The 25,990-nt window shown below is 35.3% G+C and overlaps 1 protein-coding gene across 1 annotated transcript; it reads right to left on the reverse strand.

Annotated features, from left to right (window-relative positions):
• Window positions 1–1,574: 1,574 nt before the first annotated feature.
• Window positions 1,575–3,241, reverse strand: LOC129230299 (uncharacterized). Its single transcript, XM_054864697.1, has 3 exons — window positions 2,662–3,241; window positions 1,985–2,305; window positions 1,575–1,898 (listed from the first exon to the last, which is right to left on the reverse strand). The coding sequence occupies exons 1-3, from the start codon at window positions 3,239–3,241 to the stop codon at window positions 1,654–1,656; spliced, it is 1,146 nt and encodes a 381-aa protein (XP_054720672.1). The 3' UTR covers window positions 1,575–1,653.
• Window positions 3,242–25,990: the final 22,749 nt, after the last annotated feature.

The following is a 25,990-nucleotide window of genomic DNA, read 5'->3' on the forward strand; positions in this document are numbered from 1 at the left end:
AACTTCTGGTGCAATTTTCCGTAGCATTATATCAAGAATTGACTGAAGATGAGCCCACATTGCTGCAGACCCATGATGAATGCTCTCTGAAATTGGGCAGAAATTGGTCCCATTGATCTTTTTCTAATGTAAAACACCAGTGTGTAAGGAAGCTTTTTTTCACGAGCCCCCAAAATAAAAAGATTGGACTACAGTAGCTAATTTGCAATTATCATTTTTAGAGAAGTCAATATGAAGCATTGCTTCCTTTTCTTCAAGATTATCTTTTCTAGACTATATATTGTAGCCATAGATTGTAGACATGGTTTTAAACTGTAGCTTATACTTTTTCTTGCTCATCTACTTTATGAGATGACCAATACACGGCCACTTTATTTTGTCAGAAGCTTCGTAGAAATTTGTAGGTACCACTTTCTCTTTATATTTATTACAAAAATTTTACATGCAACTTTTTTCTTATTATCACATGCCAAGATCTTCATTAGCTCATATGAATATATAAAGGATTTATAATTTTGAATTTATAGAACTTCAGCTTTAAGCGAGAGATTTTCATGCATGATACATTTATTTCGTCCATACAAGGAACATGTGGAAAATCTAGTGAAGGGGCTACAAGAAACTTCCACAGAATTGTTCTCCATTATCAACATTTTATAAAGATTTTTAAAGTTGTCTAAAAGATATCTCTTTTCGAATATGATCTTGTTAAGAGTTTGTCACTTTCTTTCCTGCTGTTAGTAAGCTGCCGAACAGCTATAGTTTTACTAGGGGTTAGTTGAATTTTAAAACTGTCATATAAAGTTCGTTTTGCCGTTGATCTTGGACTAGTATTAACATTTTTTTCTTCTTTTGAAGAAGCCCTACTCCATCTCTTATAGCCCCCCCCCCCCCCTGTCCGTTTAGCTTGTCCTGGTGGAGAGGTGGGGGGAGGGCTCTTGGGCGGAGTAGTGACCCCCCCCCCCCCGCCCCCAGTTGTCAAACATAATATCGTCTGGAAGGAAGTTTCTTCTCTTCCTTCAGCTAGCTTTTTCAGAATGCTGTTTCTGATAAATCCAGCTGAAACTTTGGCAAAGCTGTCTTTAAATTCATATAAAGGTTAAAAAATCCTGAATTTTTCTCATCTGTCCCTGAATTACTTTTTAAAACTTTAAAAGTGTCCAATAAGATGGAGAACAAGCAAAATAAATTGCACCCCATCTAGCCGTCCACAAAGGCTTTCAAGTCATCGAAGATCACCAGAAGAGAACAAGTTATAATAAACAGACACCGTTCTGGTCTAACCAGATTTAAACAATCTTTTTTCACGTGAACCAACTCCAACGTGCAACATATGCAACGCGTATCAGACAGTGTTGCATATCCTTTGCAATTGTCCAATTTTCAATCATATTCGTTTGATATACAGTAAACTCTCGTTAGTACGCCGTTGACGGGGATTCTGAAAAACGTCGTATTAAGCGGGACGACGTTATAAGCAGAACTCTTTAAAATGCCGTTTTGGAAGATAACAGGAAAAAAAAAAACATACCTTACAAAAATCTGATGACTCGTTTTTAATCGCTGAAATAAAAATAACAGTCTAAAAGCAAAAGAAACGCGTATGCATTTTAACCTCTACAACTTTATTACATCTTAGTTACATCTATGCTATTATTTTTTTGTAAGAAAATTCTCCATAAGGAGTTGCTTTCCTCCATCATAAGAAGTTGGTTTCCTAAAATTTCTTATTATAAAACTTTCAATCCTGTTAAGTTCTCTCAGCATCGCTTCCGAGTTTTCGGTAGAAGAGAGCGCCTGCCGCAAAACGCTTACGGAATCGCAGGCGCTAATAAAAGAGGGAAGTTGGGGAGGTTCATCTTCTTCCTCTTCCTCATTATCAACCTCGAATTCTCCATCTTTAAATGAGAAAGTAAAATAAATACTAAACTGAAGTAAGGGTGAACTTTAAAAAGGAAAAAATTTAATAAGTTAACTTACTTACCTTTCGCCATGTCAATCATATCCTGAATTTCTAGAGTTTCCGTGATAGGCAAATCATCATCAACTGAACAATATCCAGGATACTGTTCCTCAAATTCGATGTCCAGAAAATCCGCAACATTCAGGTCATTTTCATTAGATTTGCTCTCAAAATGCGCTTTTCGAAAGCAATTTCTTATCACATCTGGCGCGATCTCATCCCACGCAGCCGAAACATAATGGATAGCATCCAACACATTTATTTTACAGGAAGAGTCCTCTCCTGATTCAATTTCACGTAAGTAACGCTGTACCAGCTTTTTACGGTATTTCTGCTTCAAAACTTTAATGACTCCTTGATCTAATGGCTGAAGCTTGCTGGTAGAGTTGGGGGGGGGAAATACTCGAGCTTGATGTTTTTGAGGGGGATTCCTTTGGGATGAGCGGGACAGTTGTCCACAAACAGAAGGACTTTCCTCTTTCCTTTACCGAATTTTCGGTCCAACTGTTGCACCCATTCAGTAAACAAACACCCAGTCATCCAGGCTCTATTCTGTGCTTTGTAGTTGCACGGGAAAGTTCGCACATTTTTAAAACACCGTGGTGACTTAGATTTTCCAATCACCATCAGCTTCAACTTGTCAGATCCAGTCCAATTAGAACATGCTAATACAGTCAGTCTGTCTTTACTTAGCTTACCTCCGTGGCACTTTTCATCTTTTAAAACTAAGGATTTGTCTGGCATTAATTTAAAAAATAATCCAAATTCATCAGCGTTATATACGTCCTCAGGTGCATAGTCTTTTAGTAGATTAGGGAGGAGATTTTCTATCCAGGGAGCAATGTTGTCGTCGTCTGCGGCTTCGGCTTCACCACTAATTTGACGATATTTAATGCCATATCTTTTTCGAAATCGATCCAGCCAACCAGCTGATCCAGAGAAATCATTTATGCCCAAGCCTTTGGCTATTTCGTTGGCTTTTTCCGTCATAATGGGTCCATTGATCGGCAAGTTATTTCCTCGAGCTTGCTGGAACCATTGGTACAGCACTTCTTCTAAATCCTCATTTTTGCCTTTACGTACCCTCCGTCTTTTACTGATGCCTGAAAAGGCGCTGGATTCAATTTCTTCCCGTTTTTTTAATAAAGTTTTTAATGTAGATACAGGTATTCCTATTTCATTTGCAAATTGCTGCTTATTCGTAACTCCTTTTTTCTCATCATACTGCTGTATAATTTTTAATTTCTCATCGAAACTAAGAGCTTTTCTTTTAGCCATTTCTTAACGTGTGAACAAGTAACCGAATGGACCCTCACAGCACGTAGCGTAGATGGCGTAGTTATCGCTCTCTTGGCACCAATAAAAGCACCGCTCTTTTGGCGAATTCAAATTTCCTTACAACCCTTTGGAACCAGAATGGCTGATGCGCCAGCCTGTTTCCTGTCATGGAGCTAGAATCGAGGGGAGATGACGCGGCGGCGAAGATCAAACGAATCCGGGTTGCCTTTTCCTGCCATTCCTCGCTCTTTCGTATCGGCACAGGCAAATGGGGCGCGCAATGCTTTTCTACGAGAATTTGTCAAACTTTCCCAGCTTGTATTTTTTCTGAATTTCTTTTAATCTTTCAACTGATGTGAAAAATTATTTAACCATACTACTAGAAGGCCTCATTTAAAAATGGTCAACATTGGAGGCGATTTAAGATAAAATTGAGTATTTTCGCAGAGCATACTTACTTGATCTGAGAGCTCCCCATCAATGATTTTTTGACTTTTTACAAGGTGGACCTTTTCCTTAGGTGAGGGGGAGGGGGGTGAGAAATTCTTGGAATTCCGAGATAACGAATGCGAACAGGGACAAAGAGGCGTACTTCACGGGTCGGAATAAAGTAGTCGAACTGGTTGCCTTCCGGTAACAGAACTCATGTTTTAACGCGAAGATACAAAAGTTTACTAGCGACGCAATATACGGACGCAATATACGGGATTTTTCCTGTGGGGACTCTAGAAAAACGTCGAAATAAGCGGGAAGTCGTTATAAGCGGGGGCGCTATAAGCGGATAGATTTTAATATTAAAAGCATATTGGTCCCAGGGACCGGAAAAAAACGTCGATATATGCGGGAAGTCGTTCTAAGCGGGGGCGTACTAACGAGAGTTTACTGTATTTTTAATGATTTCCTTCCATCTTTGAAGGAACTATTAAAAGACACACCTCATCTGAAATTATTCCCATGCCTTCTAGAGATTTTCGTTTCTAATTACGTGTTCGTCATTTTGTCTATGTCTTTGTCTGGTTCTTATGCTGTTATAAATGTTATTATTTTACTCAAAATTATTTTCCGGATATTATTACCAGGGATAGTCAGTACCTCAAATGGTTGAAGTTAGGGATAGCAGGCGAACCCTGATATATCAGCCTTACATGAGAACTACTTTTAATGAGAAAAAATTAATAAGTTAATATTTGAATTAATTTAGTACTGTGGTTTTCTATTGTAACTTTTATTCGGCCCATCTCTATTACATATATTTTTTACTAATTTAACAAAAAGAAAACAAAGAATTAAGGAATCTACCCTCATCCACCTATCGGTGCTCTTTTTACACCCTCCTTGTGCATTCAATGTGACGGTTAACGCACTCCACATCTTTTTCTTTTTTTTAAATCTTGATTTGAGAAATCATTTGTCAGTTGATTTGTAAATAAATTACTGTTATCCTCTATCCAATCCAGAATTATGCACAGCTGCTCTTTAGAAACACGCTTCGTTTTAGCCAATTCACTTTCTCAAAAAGCAAGCTAAAGCGATTGCGACTTCCAATGCGATGAAAAATGCGACGTGAAACAAGGACTGATATTTTTGTGCTCCAAATATTATGACATCACTTTCAGCAACCACGATTGGTCAACACCCTTCCCCTCCTAAAGAAAAAGATGGGCTAGGTCCAACTTCCTAGATCTCTACTCCACTGCCACCCGGCCAACCCGTGTCCGTTTACCTTGACGTTTTGGGGGGGGGATTGCATGGTGGGTTGAGTTCGGAGCGAGCTCTTGGACGGAGTAGTGACCCCCCAGTTGCTCAAGCAGAATATTGGCGGGAAGGGACTTTTTTCCTTTCCTCATCACACTTTCCAAAATCCGGACGAAAACCCCTAAGCCAATGTGTGTCTACCGTGCCGATGGTTGCGTGGTACCGGGGGTAGTCGATACCTCAAAAGGTTGAAGTTAGGGATAGCAGGCGAACCCTGATATATCAGCCTTACATGAGAACTACTTTTAATGAGAAAAAAATTAATAAGTTAATATTCGAATTAATTTTGTACTGTGTTTTTCTATTGTAACTTTTATTCGGGCCAACCGAATATTCGGCGCATCTCTATTACTACATATATTTTTAACTAATTTAACAAAAAGAAAACAAACAATTAAGGAATTTAACCCTCATCCACTTATCGGTGCCCTTTTTACACCCTCCTTGTGCATTCAATGTGACAGTTAACGCACTCCAGATCTTTTTTTTTTTGAGCAATCACGATTGCTTATTGCTTTAATTTGACTGTTTTTGGCGTGCTGTCATTTTATTTTCCCACCACCACCCTCCGGACCATCACCGTCGACCGGCTCCTCACGATGCTGCTCCTATAGCGAAAGCCGTCTCCAGGTTGCGTCAATATGCCACACACGCGCATACATACACAACTACAAACACATACACACACCTACATACGCACACAACTAACCGCACATTCATGCCTGTACACAGACACAAACACATATGCCTACACACACATACACATACCCCGCCCCCATGCACACAAACACTCATACACACAACTACCAACACTCATGGCTGCCCACAGACACAAACACACATGCCTACACACACATACACATACCCCCTACAACAAACACATACCCCCCCACACACATAAACACACACGCCTACATACACACACACTCGTGATTGCAAAAAACATAATTTGAATTCAAGATGACAAAATTCAAATTAATTTTTATCTGTTATTTAGTCTTGATTTGAGAAATCATTTGTCAGTTGATTTGTTAATAAATTACTGTTATCCTCCATCCAGTCCAGAATTATGCACAGCTGCTCTTTAGAAACACGCTTCGTTTTAGCCATTTCACTTTTGCAAAAAGCAAGCTAAAGCGATTGCGACTTCCAATGCGATGAAAAATGCGACGTGAAACAAAGACTGATATTTTTGGGCTCCAAAAATTATGACATCACTTTCAGCAACCACGATTGATCAACACCCTTCCCCTCCTAAATAAAAACATGGGCTAGGTTCAACTTCCTAGATCTCTACTCCACTGCCACCTGGCCAATCCGTGTCCTTTTACCTTGACGTTTGGGAGGGGGGCTTGCATGGTGGGGTGAGTTCGGGGCGAGCTCTTGGGCGGAGTAGTGACCCCCTCAAACAGAATATTGGCGGGAAGGGATTTTCTTCCTTTCCTTATCACTTTCCAAAATCCGGACGAAAACCCCTAAGCCAGTGTGCGTCTACCGTGCCGATGGCTGCGTGGTACCGGTGACATTCGGTACCTCAAACGGTTGAAGTTAAGGATAGCAGATCAGCCTTATTTTTGTGTAGGAGGGCTACACAGGGGCTAGACCCCACTTCTCCCCCCAATTCTCTGGTTCATTTATGGAAGAAAAAAAAAAAAAAAAAAAAAAACTCTTCTCCCCCTAGTGGGGGGAGCATCAAAACGTCTTGTCAAACACTGCTAAAGTTTTTCGAATTAACCTCAACAATACAAACCTCAATTTAAGTAAAGCACTTACTCATTTAACAGGAGAATATCAGTTTGTAAAAAAACTACGCAGCGGTGAACTTCTAGTTGAAATCAAAGACACAAAACAAATTAAAACTATAATGACTATTAAACAAACTGGTTCATATCTTGTAACTGTTTCAGAACATAAAACTCTTAATTTTACACAGGGAATCATTTCCAAACCTGACTTTATCTCTACACCCGAAGATGAAATCTTGGAGGAAATGAAGGTCCAAAACGTAAGTGCAGTAAAAGGATCACCATAAAACGAAACCGCGAAATGATGAAGGCCAAACATATCATTCTGACATTTAATGCACCCGTCCTTCTGCCATGTGTTAAAGCTGGTCATCTCTCTTGCCCAGTACGCCCCTATATTCCAAATCCGGTGTTTCAATTGCCAGCGGTTTGCACTTTCGAAGTTTGCGTCCCCTGGTTCTGACACCTTTGCCAGGTGTGCAGAACCCGGTCACGATTTTAATGCATGTAACAGGAAGTACAAATGAGAAAACTGCAAGGGGGACCATCCTTCATACTCCAGATCATGATCAAAATGGCTCACAGAAAAAGAAATTCAGATAATTAAAACAACACAAATATCTTATCCAGATGCAATAAAATTAGTTGAATCTCGCACACCAACAACAGGTCTCTCAAATGCTTCAGCCATTAAAAAGGTATTGAGGTCTGTAAGCACACAAACCGATCCCAAACAGAAGCTGCTATTAATGCGAAAACTGTAAATGCACCCATAATCAAGCAAACGAACTAATATCCATAATTCTCCTCCAAAGAAACGTAATCAAAACAAACAAGTACAAAAAACTAATACTGCAGCGACTACTCTTAATGAAAACAAACCTTTGTACGCAGACTTCGAAAAAAGTGTTAAAAAAAATATGCAAACACGCGCTAAATATATCCCTGAGCATTTTTTCTTGGAATTGTCAGAGTTACTTGCGTAATGTCACGGACGACAAAGATCTTGTCGAATATCACCAACCGGCATACTTTATCTGGAAGAAACATTCCCCCCCCCCCTGTTGATAAACAGAGGTTGAAAGGTTTTGAAATATGCCGCAAGGACTGTTAGTCCGCCGACTGTCCTTGTGGAGGAGTGACATTGCTAATCTTTCATGATTACGCATCTGGCCAGCTCAATATTATTGGCATAATTAGAATTAAGTTTAAAAATCCAATATTATGTTTAAGAAATTTAAACTAAGCAAACATTAAATGGCTGTGAAATGTCAAGTTGGAGACAAGCAAAAAGCATGTTTCATCAGCCAATGAAATTGCATGCCTCGATGTCACAATACTAACTTCAACTACAACTCATTTGTTTATTACACTGCCGCGAATTTTCGTACTCCCTCCATGGTACGTGCGGTCTTAAACAAGTGGAATTAATTCAAATCATTCAAGTGACAACTCAACTTTTTCCGAATCGACACATCGAGACATGCAATCTTCGAAGGATTTAGTAAACAGTAGCCATTAATTATGGCGTGGGGAATTGTCGATTGAAGTGTTAGCATCATATAGTTGAATTATACTTTTACCAGACTGGGCTTAAAGTAGGTAACAATTAACTTTAAAATATTTTTCTCTAAATTATCGGCTGTGGACCGAGAATAAATAAAATGAAATAATATTTTATGCCAACAAATATCAACACATCCCCGCAAGCAGTAGCTGCGCGCGTTCACCTTCACTCGCTGTTCACAGTTTGTTCTGTATATATCCCATCTTCTTACGATTTGAGAAGTGTGGAGTTGCAGAGACTGGTTAATCAACTTTCTTCCCCATTTGTCATCTTGGGGGATTTTAATGGCCATAATCCTCTCTGGGGGAGTCCAGACTCCCCCAGAGAGGGACCAGCCTTACCGTGTCATCGATCTCGTAATATGCTCACCTTCTTTTCTGCCACCTTAGGATTTCCAGGTGGAGGGTGGTCTCTACACCAGTGGCCACTTTCCGGTCAGGATAACCTCTACTGGACGCTGCGGCCATCAGCAGCATCATCAAGCACGACTTCGCATTGAGCGAGCTGATTGAGCAGCATTTACCCAGTTGGCAGAAAGAAAATCAGAAGACGTGATTGATATCAATATCGATGTAGCGGTAAGCCGAGTAACCGACACTATCTTAATGGCAGTGAACATTGAAATTCCAAGAACTACTGAAGGTAGGATCAAATTTCCTAAGCCTTGGTGGAACTTTGATTGCCAGGAAGTTGAGAAAAAAAAGCATGGAACACATTTCTTAGATATCCCAACCACACAAAATCTTGTGGCACCTAAAGGATTCGACGGAGGAGCCAGCGGGAGTCGTTGCAGGCCTCGTCAGTTCAGTCACGACGTCCACCCCATCGAAGACAGTGTGGGGGTAAAATAAAAAAGATTGCTGGAAACTACAATACAACTTGTGCACCCATTCTAGAGAAAAATTGCCAAATTTATCTGACCACTAAGAAGTGGCTGATTGCATGGCGATTTACTTGGTAGAAGTCTCCAGTGCAAATAACTATTGCCCAAAATTTAAATCACGCAGGGAACAAAGAATTCTAGATTTTAATTAAAACAGTTTTATTCAATACAACACAAAATTTACCTTTCAAGAATTCAAAATTGCTTTATAAAAATCCAAAAACACATCACCAGGCCCCAACGAAATACACAATAGTATGCTAAAGAATTTAAGCAGGTCTTCATTAGAAAATATTCTGAGATTATATTTAGTGGAATTTATTCTGAACACAGATTCCCCAAATTGTGGAGCCAAGCAATAGTACCGTAAACCGGGGTTACTTTGATACAGGTTTCGCATATTTTGTATTGTAGCACCCTCATTTTTCCATATATTTCAACAGTTCTTGAACCAAACGATAGCTTAACATCTCAGCTTTAAATTCTTCGATATATTGAATAGGGAGGGAGGAGGGTCATTTTTGTTTAAATTAATGTTACCCCATCATTCGGGGTTACTTTGTAACAACGTGTTTTCTCCATCTAAAACGACTGTTTCGGTGATTTGTAATAAAGTTAACCCATCCAAAAGATAGCCTGAGTTTTTTTTTAATAACAAAATTCAATTTTTCCATTTTTTTGGGTTTAAAAAGCTGGTTTTAAATGGAAAATGGTTCTTAAGTTACGTAGAGTGGTTCCTAGCACTCTAAGCATGCTCATCTAGCAGGAATCAGGTTTGAATCAAACTAAAAAGAGAGAAATTCATAGGAAACTTCTTTTATTATAAAACATACGTTGAAAAAAGCTTGAAATCACATCAGGCGTGTTTTTTAAATGTAAAACCACAGCCATCGTAATGTTTTTCTTCATTTCGACAATAAAAATATCAAGGTAATTTCACTTGATTAGAATAAAATAGAACTTGAACTAGAACTTGAAAAGAATAGATTCAAAAATTATAAACGCTCGAAAAGAAATTAAGAATAAGGACAGAAATCACAATCTTTTAAAAATAAATGAGGCACATGAGATCTTTCTTATATCGTGAACATTATCCACGGTGTTTTCACAGCAGTCTTTGATCTATGGCTTCAAGTCAACTTAAAACAGTGCATTCTCTCCAGGTATGATCCTTGGGATTCGAATCCTGCAGCAGATGCGGCGAGATTCAGAATTCCCCATGTATCAAAGTTACCCCTTCAACTTGTGTTGTTTTATGTTTTAATTCATAGTAAATCGTAGAATTGAGTCACAGAAATAAAAAAAAAAAAAGACAAAATCATCTTAAATAGTTGTGTAATCAGAAAATAACTCACCTGGATTCAAAAGGTTGCTCTGTTGGTATCACCAGAAGAGGTTAGGACAACAAACTTAAAACAGCTGATATCACGGATAACACATAAATCAGTGTTGCAAAAACCACTTTACTGTTTCAATCAATTGGCGATGTCAGCGCACTCTGAAAAGTGATTCTTGAAACCCTGAGACCACCAGGGGGTCTCAACTCAATAAATGTAATTGAACTATGGTGTGAAGTAATTCCATCCGTAGTCAATGACTTCTATAAATTTCCCAAACCAACTGCCGCCAATACAGTTTTTCAACAAATCTTCTGTGATTATAAAGATATTTTTACTGACGGATCAAAAGCAAACGATCATGTTGACTTTTCTACAATAATTAATGGTCAAGTTACGGCAGAAAAATTAAACCAATCTTGCTCGGCATTTCCTTCCAAAATAAAAGTTGTATTTACATCTCTACAATCAATAGCCCAATCTCACCATAAGAAATGTGTGATTTACACTGACTCAAAGAGAGTTCAGTAGAAGCTATCACTCACTGCAATAATAACAGCCACCCTATAGTCATTCAGTCATATCATATATCCGAAAATCTTATGCAAAATTATTTTCAAGTTATCTTTTATTGGATCTCCAGTCATGTGGGCATTGCAGGCAATGAGACAACTGATTCAGCCGTAGAGGTGAGAAACAAGTAGAAGAAGGAACCCAGCTACCTTTTCCCCTTTCGAAGAAGCGCCGGAGTTCCCTACAAATCATATGGTTGAAAAGTGCTATGTATGGCGTTAATCGCATTTTTGCCGCGAGCGAATTTCTTACCAGCTTTTTTTTTTTCCTACGTCGAAACTCCGTAGGTTTCGATTCGATAAATAAAGTTATTTTTTCCACATGGTTTAACTTCATGGCCATTATTTCTGAAACGAGTATCCCAAAAGACATTACTAAATAATCGTGGCAGGTAACTTATCACACAATTGCGCTATGTTTTCAAAAGACGACCAATGAGAATCTTTTTTTTTCAAACGTCATAAACTAAGATAATCCCTTTTTGTTTTTATTTACTATAAAAAGCTAAATGTAAAGTAATATTTTAAAAATTGACATTTTTCTGTTTGTTCTTCACATAATTTGATATTTTGTAAAAAAAATTTTCATCAAAATAAAATATTTGTTTAAAACTTTGGTAATTTATTAAACATTTCTTAGTCATCGTTATTAAAAGAAAAAAAAAAACTTTTTTTTGGATAATACACGGTACATCTTTCCACCTCTCCTTTGTGCAGAATCATGTGTTGCAACTAAAACATTTTGCACAGTTTAAATACCTGTATTAGTAATCATTATTAGGAAAATAGGTTTTTAACCGTTTTATTTTTCCTTTTTTCCCGTTTAGTTTCATTGAGAAAACTATTTGTTTTCATAACTGCCATTTGTACTTGAAAGCTAGATAGAATTCTTTAATAAACAAAATTAAAAAGAGAGGCATACAAGAAATAATTATAAAAATTCTTTTATTAAAAAAATGAAATCTACAGTGGCTCCCAAAAGTGTTCGTAAACTTATAATTTTCAATGAAATAGGGCTTAATTCATTAACTAGGATCAATATTTGGGAATGGTCATTTAAGAGTAAGATCTATGATCTATTTCTGACAAAACTACATGAAATATTTTTAAAATGTAACAAAACTTTGTTTTTAAGAAATTAAAAATAAAAAAGTATCAAGAACTCGATCACAGTCTTTGTACACTGCAATATTTTTGTATTAATTCATGACTAAAATTCGCACCAGTCATTTTTTCATTATCATTGCATTGTATTGATACTTGAACACCATTTTGCTTTAATTCTTTGCTTTTTTACTCCGAAATGATCTACTTATTATTGTTAAATGCCAAGCATATATATATATATATATATATATATATATATATATATATATATATATATATATATATATATATATATAAACAAGACACCGTTGAAAATGTGATTATTTTCCATCATATTAGTGTTTAATCAGTTTGGAACATCCCAAATGAGCGTATAATGATTGAAGAGTAAATGAATGCTGGCACAAGAAATCACACAAAAAAAAAAAAAAAAAAAAAAAAACCACCAATGAAATCTACTAAGCGTTTAAAAGCTATTATACATACTGAACAATAACCTACTAAACATTAAATCAATAAAAAATTAGATTATTTACAAAGATGCGAGTATTTTGTAAAATGTACGAAGACTTGTGAGATCGAGTTCTTGATACTTTTGGAGTATTAATTCCTTAAAAACCAAGTTTTGTTAAAAATAGATCATAGACCTCACTCTTAAATGAGGCCCCCAGTTTCAAAACCGGATACTTGTAGAAAACCAAATTTTACAGGAGACGTAAAAAACAAGTTTTGCTATTGTAACAGTATATTTTTGAATGTTCAACTATTTTGTGAGATAGTATACGGTCACAGTAGGAGGACTTTCCATGATTGATATTTTTTAATTGTTCCTGTCATTAATTATTGCTAATTAAAATTTGCAAGTATCCGGTTTTGAAGCTCAACTGGACTTTTCCTGGCCTTCTGATTGGATCAATGAAATAAAAGAAGCAACAACACCGCATAAAACGAACGAAAATATTTTTTTTTTGGTTTGAACATAGATCATTTTAAACCTTTATCAGGAACTTTTACCGAACTGACTTCAAATTGAAACATACCTCATTTAAATTGAAACTGAGGTAATTGGTACTTGTTGGGTAACCAAAGTAATTAACATTTTTTAACGAAGAGAAAAAGTAGGTAAAATGCGGGTACGCTGACAAGATTGGGGTAAAAGGTTTTGGGTACCAATATTACACGTCCACTGGCTCGTCCAGTAATTCTTCGCAGTCTGGCTGATCATCTGCAGCATCAGCGTTGGAACGAAGGTTCAAGTAAAATTGCAGGTCTTCATTATTCTTCCAGTTCACTCCATAACGTTTAGCCATACGATTTTGGATGTCCTTCGCTTTTGCTTCGGCTATGGGCTTGCCTTGGGGGATCAGGGAAGGCCGGATATTTTGCACTTTTTTCCCAGCCTTGAAAATGTTCTTAAAAGCAGCTATTTCAATGTTGTAGTTGGGTTCTCCCTTAACCACAATATTATTTTGACCGGCTTTCTTGAGAAAAAATCGTTTTGTCGGGTTGAACTTGAAGTGCCATTCCTGCACATTTTTAAGAACCATTTTGCTTTCGGTTTTCCAGTCCAAGTTTTTGCAGTCCAGAGTCCCCAAGCGTTGGATTGTACCATGGCGGCTGTACACTTCGACGTACTCATCAGGGGCAATAATCACTTCCAATTTCCTGAGCTCAGCTTCAATACTCCCAAAAACCCGTTAGGGAGGGAGAAACGAATGTCCGACCATCGGGAACATGATCTCAACAAGCTCTAACTGAGCTGGAGCAAATTTACCGAACCAATACAGCAGCATCGTAATCTTGATCGAATTTTTATTTTGGCCGCCACATCCATCAGCCACGAGTCTTAGAATTTTGACATCATTAGAAAAATTTGTGTTCATCAATCGGTGGAAAACAGCTGAGGCGATTTCGTTTACTCCTTTCAAAAAAATGGTCTCGTTCCATACGTAAATAAACATTCTCTTTCGTGAGGGGCGCTTTCGAATTACCACAAACTATGGTGAAGTTGTATGTGGAAATTTTTCTGCTATAATAAGCGGCTTGGTCCGGAATCTTAGGGAGCATTTGATTTTTTTGACAGTCAAACATCATAATGACTGTGTCAGCTTTATTCTCCTTCAATTTGGAGTAAAAAGCCTTAGCTTTAGCTTTATGCATCGTTAACTCAGCTTGGAGCTTAATTTTTTTTGCCAATATCTCCCTCGGCTTTGATTTTCTCAGCAAACTGGGTACACGTTGAGCATGTATCGGTGCGAGGGGAGCCAAATCCTAGGTTGTAATGGGGTTGAAAACGTTGCGAAAGTAGCTCTCTTTTACAAGCAAATCTGCATCAATACATTGCTCTTGGTACATTCGCCACATTTTGGCAACCGAGAGGTCAGTGGGAAAATATTTCCGAACTACGGTTTGACTGCGACAGTAATGACTTTCAGAGCACAAGAAACGCTCAATGTATGCTTTAACGGCTTGAAGTTTTTCAGCATTTAGGTGCGACTTTCTGTCGCCCCCTTTTATCTCAGATGGCATTGTGCTTTTGGTGTGATGTCTTTTGACAATGCCAAGCACGCGATGTTTTTTGACCCCAAGTATGGTCAGAAACATGTGTTTACAAACTTGAATGGTCCCATCACGACGAGAAGGTATAAAAAACGTAGTTACCACGTCCTTTCGAATGGCAGCAACCCCAGCTTGGCGATGAGGTTCGGAACTTTTCGTGTACTTCAAGATGAAAGAATCTTGATCAAGTTTGGTAAGGTGTGAATAAAATTTATGGCAGAATGAGGTTGCATCAGCCACATCCACTTGAGTGCACTTGAAATGTTTTTTGTTAGGGTGATTACAAGCTGGTAATGCGGCAAATTCGGTTGTACTGGACAATACCGTTTCCTCTTCTCTTGATTCCGCTTCCATTGATCCTGATTACGCTTCCTCTTCCTCGCGAATTGCGGCTCTACCTCCGTAGGATGAACATTCATTTCACTTCAAGATACACAACTGACTTCGCGAACTGAACAAACAGATGAAGAGGCGCTTCAAAATAATGTAAACAACAGTACCAACACCTGTTGACACTAACCTCACTGGCTCTTCCAACGAGGCGCTCCAAGCGGACAAGCGCTCAACTTGTAAAAAGTCCGGTTTTGCAACTTAGGCAGACCTTCCGCCCCATTTCAAGGGGGAAAGAAGCGGTTTTTGAACCTAATATTGAGCAGGCAAATAGGCCTTATGATTCTCTACAAAAAAAAAAAAATCGCATTTTTTGCAAGTATCCGGTTTTGAAACTAGGGGCCTCAAGTATCCATTCACAAATATTAATTTTAATTTATGAACAAAGCCATATTTCATTGAAAATCGTTTTGTGTATGCACACTTTTGGGAGCCACAGTATATACAATGAAACGGTAAAAACAAAAACTAATGTTTAACATTTTTTATGCTGTAATTTTAGAGTAATAACAAAAAGATAAACCAGAACATAGCAAAAACAAAAAGCTGATACACTTATGCATTTCAAGTATGCTATATTAATGAATTGTTTGGAATTCAAAGAAATAATCGCAAAACCAAAGATTATCATATACAAATAAGCATTTCAGCGAGGTCCTTCATTACCACAATTTTGTCTCCAATACTCTTACGATATTACAAGTAATGAGGAACTTGCATGCATTTTTTGTATTTTTTTAAATGAAAATTTAAGCCATTTTATAACGATAGACACCGATTTCAGTTCATTCGGACGGCTCGTTATTTTTTAATTATTTTTTAAAGTCTCCCGATTAGCCCCTTCCCTAAGTTTCCCCATCTCCGCTGATGACGTCAAGATTCATTCCCGCTCCCCGCTCCTTCTGGCGCTGGACGCACGTGCGTGTATAGAACATCGCTATCATTCTCAAGATGGCTACACGCACAAACTGCCGAACTGCAAGTACTAGATTGTATCTCATGCAAATATTCAGCATCGTACATAACAAGTTGAATATTTTTAGAGTACCAAGAGATAAAAATAGTGCAATGCCATCAACACTATTAAAAAGAGAGAGAGAGAGAGAAAGAAAGAAAACTGTGTTATTCACTCTTCTGTTGCAAAAGTTACTTAACAGAAAATAACTGAATTGTATATTAATTATATAAAATTGTTCTACTTTTTACAAAAGCTATCCGTGATCACTTCTCCTTTTTTTTTTCTTTTTTAATTCTGCGAATTGAAACGAGTTTATTTTCTTTGAGGATAGAATGTTATTTTTCATGTATTGATTTATTTCATTTTGCTCTGCTTCAACAATTGCATTCAAAACAATTATTGAAATCAAAAGTCTCGATTTGAATTTTGAGTAATTTTTAAGATTTAAGAGGCTTTTTGAATAATTTGCATCTCTAGTCTGCAAAACTCATGAATAAAAATAAGAATGAATAAATAAAATACTTTAGGAGCAAACAATAAAAATGAGGAAGAAACGTATTAAAGAAATGATAAATTCTCAAAAATTTTAAAATTAAAATCATACTTCCTTTTTACTTAAAAACATATTGAAAGAAGTAGAAAATTCGAAAGGAGTTACAATGAAGATTAATATAGTTTTCATTTATTAATTTGTATTACTTTCCTCTGCCCTAACTTCTGCGTCCAAAACCCGGGTCGTACGAAGACGTGACGTTACCCCCCCCCGCCCCTCCATGCGACTAGAAAAATTAAGCTGGTTCGTTGTAACTTCAAACTTCAATGCACAATAGACGAACGTCTTCGTAATTTAATTGTTAATGAATAAAAATCTGAATAGGTAGTAATATTTAAAAAGTAGCAAATGAAACTTTTATTTATATTTATTAAGTGTTAGCTTTTCAAAACAAAAAAGGAATAGTGTTAAAAAACAAAATTATATTTATCTGTAAAATGTCACTATATCAGATAAAAAAGAAGCAATCAAAAATTAATTTACTACGAATTTAAATCAATCTGAAAACATGTATAAGCATTTAAAAGCACAAAAATAATGAATATTAATTAACCTAACACATTACGTGTTATTTTTCAGATCAATAATATCAATATGAACTGGCCAAAATAAAAAAAAAGATATAAATTTCGGAAACAACCCCATTCTCTTTATAAGAAATATTTTTTCCTGAAAGAGCATGCTTAAAAACATAGGATTTGACCATTTTTTTTAAATAATTTGACAAAGTTTAATATTCTTCAAAATTATATTAATCGGTGTGCAGATTCAATTTCCCTTTTTTTTTTTTACGCTTCTGCACATGACACCACAAGTGATGAAATACCATTCACTAATGCCATTACCGCAGAGCACAATATTTAATTCGCTTCTGAATTATCATGACCTGGAAACGTGCTAGACAGCAAGCGTAAACATTCAGCGCGTCAGTGGAGTGCGCGCCAAAGTTCATCACTTTTGATCTCATAAAGACCACGCCTTGTTTGAAAAATCGGACGTTTTGAAAATAAAAGATTTTTCTGGCTCCGTGTTATTTCTTTTTCGTTCTATAAACTTCAGTGATTAAAAGTAGTACTTTTGACTGATCTAAACAACCCCATTAGGAAAAAAAGCGCGTAAATTTGACAAACAAAGATAGAAAACAGTAAAGTTGATATCTGCTTAATGATATAAAGTATTAAATTAAGAAGTTTTATTCTCCCATATTCCATGCGGGGAGAGGTATCTGCCTAGCTTGACACTAGCAACTTGTTTGATATCTTAATTTATTTTTTGAGTGTCATTATTTTTCATGGCTAAAATGGCAAGTAGTGTTTATTTGCTTTGCCTCATTAATGAACACAAATACTGTTTTATGAATGTCAGCATCTTTTGAAACTGTGACAGCTCAAAATGAATTTTTCAAAGGGGGGTGCGGAGTGTCAATAAACCATACCCCCCCCCCAACATCGGTCAATAAATGCTCTGTATTTAATTTATTGTGTTAACAATATGAAGTAATTTACTTGTGAATAAATATTGATGTTCAATTTAAAGTCAGTTTTCTTGTTGTCGGAATTTCGGGGGTTGAGCACCTTTGTTTTCAATAAACAACGGCAAACCATGCTGCGCTCCTATACCCTTCGTTTCGACTCCTTCGGAACCGGTTCTATTGTAACCCAGGGACTGAATCTTGACGTTGTGCATGCTCCTCCTCTTTTTGTGTCACGTGAGCTTCGTTCCGTTTTTAGCTAATTTTAAGCTGTAATTTTGAAGAATCCAAGTCACTTTTTTAAAAACTGAGTTGATTTTTGGGAGTTTTAAGTAGAGGACTATTCAAATCAACCAACGTTCCGCGATTACCCGAACCATGCAGGTTCCTCATTATATTGTACAAGTAAGATTATTACAAGTAAGATATTGCAATTAATACATCAGTTAGAGATTGATCGCTGCTTTAAAGAACAAACAGGTTGGCATGAAAGCAAAATTGGGTATTCAACATATCTGGAATTTCATTCCAAAGTTCCATAAATAGAAACTTTTTTGATGATTTTTTTTATAAACTAAACAATTGCTGATTTAATTATACTGATGCTTAACGCATAAAACATCACTAGTAAATAAATGTAAAAAGGGACAATTTCAGATATGCTTTTAAAAAACCCTGCAATTATATAAGTTTTAAATTCTAAGCCAGTAAAAAATCCGAGTCAGAAATTTCAGCAAACTTGAGTTTTGAATTTTGAAAATGTCATGGGTATGGAGGGATAATTGTGTTCACATTTTCTTTTGTTGTGTAAGTACTTCAATGTTTTCATATATGTAAATATCTTTTTTTAAAAAGGGAACTGGCTAATTTGTCTGAAGATATAAATATTTTGGTACAGGGCCGTAACCAAACTTTCATTTTGGGGAGGGTTTTTACCAACACATTTCTCACGACATCTATATGATCAATTAAGTGGGATTTAATTTGTATATTGCATTGGTTTCTCATGTACGCGCATTCGAAGTAATACTTCATGAATTTATATTTTTTGCCTCTTAAGAAAAAATTCAAATATAGTGTTTAGCATTTCTAAAGTTAAAGAAGTGCATTTTTTTTGGACGTAAGGCACGCACGTGTCTAAGATCGGGAAATACGTTACATACATTGAAATTTGCATTTGTGACTTTGCAAGATAAAAGAAAATAGGGATTTAATTAAAGCCAAATATATCAAAATAAACAAATAATTGATAATATTATTTGGAATTCCCAACAGGGCCCGCCTCTTGCAAAGCACAATGTATCAAAATATTACAAACAATTTTTTTTTCTACAAATGCAAATAAACTTTTAAAAATATGTGAAGTCCATGGCATGACATCAGAAATAGGTTGACACTTCAAAAGTTCTTTTTGCTCCAAAAAGTCATGTCCGGTAGGCATACAAGAAAATGAAAGATACAATTCAAAAATACATATGAACAAGTACAAATATACCGAATTTCATTTTGAAAGACGAAGTAATTACATTTGTTCAAGAAAAGCTTTGTTTGTGGTAAAATTTGCCAAGAAACACTCAAGCGCTGTTGGACTTTGAATTTTTTTTTTAAACCAAAAAGGTTTTTAAAAAAGAATTTAATTTTACTTCATTTAAAGGTTTCGTGAAAAGGTCCGCAAAATTTTGTTTCGTATTAACGTAATTTAAATCAAACAAATTTTCATCGATTAAATTTCTCAAGAAATGCAATTTTATATCAATATGCTTAGTTCTACAGTTCTCTATCGAAAAATTTGAAAAGTTAATTGCAGATTGATTGTCAGAGTAATTTGAATTTAGGTTTCAAGTTGATTAACTTTAAATTTACAATTTCATTCAAAATGCGAACAATTCATATAAGCTCTTTCGCTGCCTCTGTTAACGACACATACTCCGCTTTCATAGTGGATAAACTGACGCATTTTTGCTTGAATGTTTTCCAAATTATGGGAGATTTGTCGATAAAAAGAATCATACCACCGATTGAAATTCTGTCATCGCGATTTGCAGCGAAGTCAGCTGAAACATTCAATTTTCAATTTGGAAACATTCGATAAACAGAGTTTTAACGATCATGTATAGCTTAAATACCCGAGTAGTTTAAGTAGAACATTCCAATGTATAAGTCCTGGATTCGATTGAAATTGTGACAAGGTATTTACGGCGTAACTTAAATCCGGCCGTGTTCTACTCGCAACAAAAGCAATACAGCCTAAAATGTTACGATAGGGAAATTTAGAAACCATTTCAATCTCTTCTTTTGAATCTGGACATTGGGTTTTTGATAGAACTGTGCCAACTCCTATAGGCAATGAAACAATTGGGAAATTGAAATTCTTATAAGTATGACATACTTTGTTGATGTATGTATGTTGGTGAATGAATAAATTGCCGTTGCTTTCTTCAAATTCAACTCCTAGAAGTTTACTAGTTTTTCCTAGCATTTTTATATGAAATTTAGATTGGAGTTTTGAAGTGACAGTATTTAAATATTGTTCATTTTTACAAAACACAACAATATCATCAACGTAAAGAATTAACACAATATTATTTTCAAATGTATATACACAATTTGCCCAAGATAATTTATGAAAACCCAAATTTAGTTGCACATTGTTAATTTCAGTAAATTTTTCTCTTGAAGGTGCATGTGAATATGTGCATTTTATCTCTAACTGATAATGCAACCATTTAATTTTACATACTAAAATTGAAAATAACAATCTGATTAATGAGAAAATGCAAGATTCTAGTCATAATTTAGATTCCGCCCTGTCTGGATCAACAATTCCAGAAAAATGATTTTTACGGCTGAAATTAAAATTTTCCTTCATATACTCAATATTACGGGAATTGCAGAATTTTTCCACATCTTTGTTTGAACGTAACCTAGCAGTTGAACCCTCAATTGAATAATAAATTTTCGTACGCGATTTATCTGGACGAAGAACGGCTTTTCTAACCCAGACAATTTTAGCGGGATCTAGAATCTGGCTCGAACTTGCAGAACTCGATTTTCCTAATTCCGGAACGGGTGTAGGAATGGTATTAAGACTGTGCGCTTCATTAAGAATTTCATTAAATTTAACATCCGTAAAAATACTTTTAGAAACATTAGTATTTTTAATTTCACCAGATTGGCTATATTTTGAACTCTTGTTAAATTTACTGGTGTCGGAATCTAAATCTACATTATTTTTCGGAAAAGTCTTACTTTTCCTTTTCATTACCGAAGGTTTAGATTTGCTAGCACCGTTTTTCAAAGTTGAAATTTTAGTCACACGTTCATTACTTTTATCATTTTTGGAATTATGTACGAAATTAGTAAAAGCATCAAAATGAGGATACGTAGGATTAACAATATAAAAAACCTCTTTCAATTTAGCTGTAAGAACGATTCGACTATTACATTTAGATTTCACAATAAATTTACCACCTCAACAATAAAAAGAATTAGCAGCACGGTCAATTAGTAAAGCTGAAATTAAATTTCTGCGCAATTTGAGAGAATACAAAACATTATTCAAAGTCACTCTTTCAATGTTACCTTTGTTTTTCAGGATCATGATCACTGTTCCTTTTCCCTCGATTTTGCAGGTGGATCCTTGAAGAGCGGTAGCCATACTATATTGTTTCACGGGCTGGAAATCTCGAAACAGTCTCTTGTTGTTGCAAAAGTGATTTGAGGCTGCTGAATCCAGGGCCCAGCACAATTTTAGATCCTCTTCAGCTACTGATGCAGAACATATGAAGTTATTTTCTTTTGATCTCTGCTTTTTAAAACACTTTGACTCTGTGTGCCCAATTTTATGGCAGTCCACTGTTTGACTTTCGTACTATTTAAAGTCCTACGGGAGGTGGCTCATGCAGAACTTGAATATTCACTGCGGTCTCTTTGAACTTGTTGCAACCGGGATTCCTCGGCTAAAAGTTCCTTGAGAATTTTGTCGAATGTGAAATCAGCGTCTTTCCATTGGTATATAGACGGAACTATTCCTTCGAATTTATCAGGTAAGTATCGGATAAGTTGAAAAGCTTCATAGTAACTCGAAACTGGTTTACCGGCATCTTGAAGTTGTTTCATTATTTTTCTCAATCTTGAAGCGTAATTGATTTCTTCACCTTCGTCAATTCGGCATGAAAAAAACTCGTCTGTGAGACCGATTACTCTCGCTCTTGAATCAGGTCTAAAATGAATTTCTAATTTCTTCCAAGCTTCTTTCGGTATTTCTACATCACTGATTAGTGGTTTGTACTCCGAACTTACATTTAAATTAATCAGGCTGTACGCCTTATCGCTTCTTTTATGGAAATCTTGAAGTAAGGCAGAATCTTTTGCTTCGCTTCCGGAAATTAGTCTCCAAGAGTTCTTAGACATCAGGACTGCCTTCATATCTTCGGTCCACGTGGCGTAGTTATCCCGATTCAGTTTTCTGATTTCCATTTTGAATTTTCAGGGCCCGCCGTCTGAGAAATTTTATAAATCACCAGGAAGTGCCAGTTTCATTCATCAACTCCAAATAGAAAACGCAAGGAGGGCGCTGGATGCCCGTAACCCTATTGTGCGATGAGGTTTTATCAATGAAGTTATCGCACCGATGACTAATTTAATTAGAACATTTTTAGTTGCAGAGTGTAACTGGAGTCCTTTTCAGAAAACAATACCTGTATTTGAAATTATGAATTTATTTCCAAAACAAATAATTCAAAGAATTAAATATAAAAAATAATCCTCACAGTTGATGTGAATTTTTTTATAAAATGATTTTCCTATTTTAATAAATATGCACAAAAAGACAATCAGGTCCTGAGCTGAAGAGGTCAGAGATCAACAAATTTTGAAGACTCCTGCTCTAGAGCAAGAGTTTTTCAAAGAGTATAAAAAATTGACTGGTCTGCAATTTCTTTCATAAGCTTTATACCAGTCCATGGGTCAAAAGAAGTTGAAAAACACTATTATATAGAATTGAAAAAAGGTCTGACGCTGCGTGGAATTGAATTAACTGAATATTTTTGAATATGAACATGTCTAAGAAAGCTAAAAGTCTAATATGGCTGTTGTTATACCCAACATTAAATAACCAATACAAAGAGAACCACAGAGTAACTGCGGTATTAATGCCGCTTGTTTTTGTTATTAGTTGTTGGTTCAAGTAAAGCTCGAATTGCGTATTGTTCAATATGTTTTTGTCTTCTCGGTGAATTATTACTGGGTGCAACAAAGATATCTTTTCTTCTGTTTTCGCATATTGGAACGGCAGCTTTTCTTTTAGAAGGCAAGGCAAAAGCAGCATTGTAAAACTTAGCTCACTATCTGAAATCATAAATAATGTTAAGTAAGACACAACAGAATGTCCAATTAAAGTATCATCAAAGCACAGCAAAAACTAACTAGTAGATGAAAAAAAAGAAAAGAAAAAGATGAAAATCAATTGAATAGAAATTAAAATTTTAAACACCAATTTTCAATTCGAAATCAAGCAGCAATTAAAATGTAATACACACTAAACGTGTAATGTTTAATCAAACACGAGAAAAGTTGGAATCTTAGTGATTCTCCTTGTGTGTTCCCTGGCTGCCTCCATTGATATGCACAGAAACTGGCAGTACGTCAACAAGAGAAATAGATTTTTAAAGCGATTTTACGATTCATCATGTTTTTCATGTAAAAATCGAATAATACTCTAAATAGTCAATCCACTTAATGGAATAGTCAATTTGCCAAGAAAAAATATTCTAAACTGAGATATTCCATTATCCAGTACCAAAATGACTTGCATCCACGATTTGGGTACATTAAAAATTTATTTCATTAAGCGGGATTTTCTTTTAACCGATATTCCAATAAGCGGGCTCGAATGAATATCATTTATTTACACTTACTTGTGTTCGAATAGAGTTACCAGTTAAATCAGTTGGTTGATTACAAGATAACTAATGACGTCAGCGGTTAGTGCAGGGACTGCTGGTAATGTAATAATATGGATACCCCCCTCCCCCCGGCCGACTGGTAGCTCTATTTGAACAAAAGCTTAGACCTTATTTGCAAAGAATAAGTAAAAAGCGGAGATACCCCAAAACTTTCAAAAAACTTTTATGTCACCAAAATATTCTAATCAAAAACTTTTGAACCACACCAAAATCATGTTTCTTCAGAAATTAAAAGTAACTTAATTTAAATAACAAAAAATATGACTTCTGATCAGCTGACTAACCTCCTCCCCAAGCGGACACAGGACCTTACACGAGAAGTTTTTGGAGAAGCAACAAATTCACTCTTATTTGGACTTCTATAATCTAATTTATATGCTTAAAAATAAATTTAAAATTTACGATGATAAAAAACACTTTTAACTCAGTTTTCTTAGAAAAAAAAAGCAAAATTTAAAAAACTCAAAAATTAAAAAATTGCTCATCGCGCCACAAAAGTCAAGCAAATAACTTTTAATTTGAAGTCATTAGCATAGAATGCTCACATAAAGACTTTCCAGGATAGATTATTGTTTACTTACCTTTTAAACGCTTCTCAAAAAAAAAAAAAAAAAAAAAAAATATATATATATATATATATATATATATATATATATATATATATATATATATATATATATATATATATATATACTCTCTATGATTAAAATTTTTTTCAAATTATGTCTGTGCAATTTATCAAGTATAAAACATTTAGGTTGAATATTTTTAAGAACCAATCCCTGATTTCTAGTATAATTATATCATATGAGTCAGCAGAAAAAGTTTTAGGTAATTTATTGAAAAATTGAGGCACGAGGAAAGAACCACATAAAGATAGAAAATACTAAAAAAAAAATTTTGCAGAGAAAAATGAGTTTTTGTGTAAATAAACTCAAAAACTCTGAATAAGCCATAAAATAACTAAAAAAAACTTCAAAATCATAAAATTTATATTACTTTGAAAAAACGTATGACTTAAAAACACTAAATTAATACCAAACAAGTTTATTTACTGTTTATTATGAGAAACTTTACTTTATTATTTACCTATTCATAAGGTTTGGACAGATCTAATTTCATTAAAAAAATTATCTCTAGTTATATTTCATTGAACCACATAGTATAGTAACAGACAACAAAAACAATTAACTATAGTGGTATGAAACAATTTTAAAAAAATCAAACAAGCAAAATTTTTTTAAAATTTCCAATCACAAACAAGCAAAACATAAACAAATGTGAATCTCAGAGCAAAGACAAGGTTAAAGTTAATACTATGATGCCATATGCAATCAAAATGTAATGATAATAATAAGGATACAATCTAAAAATGAACAAAACTAAAACTGAAATTCTCAACACCACGTGATACAGACTGATTTTTTTTCCACAATTCCAGCGAAGAAATACTTTTATAAATTTGATGTTTTCAAGGTCCTGTGTTCCCTTTAAAAAAAAAGATGAAAGATTTTCCAAACTCTTTTCCAGAAAAGTCTTGTTTTTCTTGTATTGTTTGTTTAGTTTTCTCTAATTTCCTGTATTAACTGCGACTGTGTTTATAACGGTTGTTAGCATTTTTGCGGATTTTTAGTAGGTATTTCTGCTTACGTTACTCGTGATTCATTTGCTTTTTTAATATCAATTTCCTGTGGCTCTCAGCATCAAAGTTAGTAAAGATTGGCTCTTTGGTATTTGAAATTGTATTTTTTATGCAGTAAAGTATGTCAAGAACAAAGCGATTTTTTAAAAAATGTAAAGGAGCATATTTTAAGGTGAAATCTGCAGCTGCTAAAAATTTGATGCATTGCAAAATGTCCCTTCTTCTGACCAACACAATATCAAAG

Source organism: Uloborus diversus, chromosome 9, assembly GCF_026930045.1.
Source record: "Uloborus diversus isolate 005 chromosome 9, Udiv.v.3.1, whole genome shotgun sequence".
In the NCBI taxonomy this organism is placed as follows: Eukaryota; Metazoa; Arthropoda; class Arachnida; order Araneae; family Uloboridae; genus Uloborus; species Uloborus diversus.

Coding starts and splice junctions, on each gene's coding strand:
- LOC129230299 (XM_054864697.1), bottom strand. CDS start 3,241: ATGGCTAAAAGAAAAGCTCTTAGTTTCGATGAGAAATTAAAAATTATA. Junction 2,306..2,661: donor AGATGAAAAGTGCCACGGAG/GTAAGCTAAGTA, acceptor GAGTCATTAAAG/TTTTGAAGCAGAAATACCGT. Junction 1,899..1,984: donor TATGATTGACATGGCGAAAG/GTAAGTAAGTTA, acceptor TCTCATTTAAAG/ATGGAGAATTCGAGGTTGAT.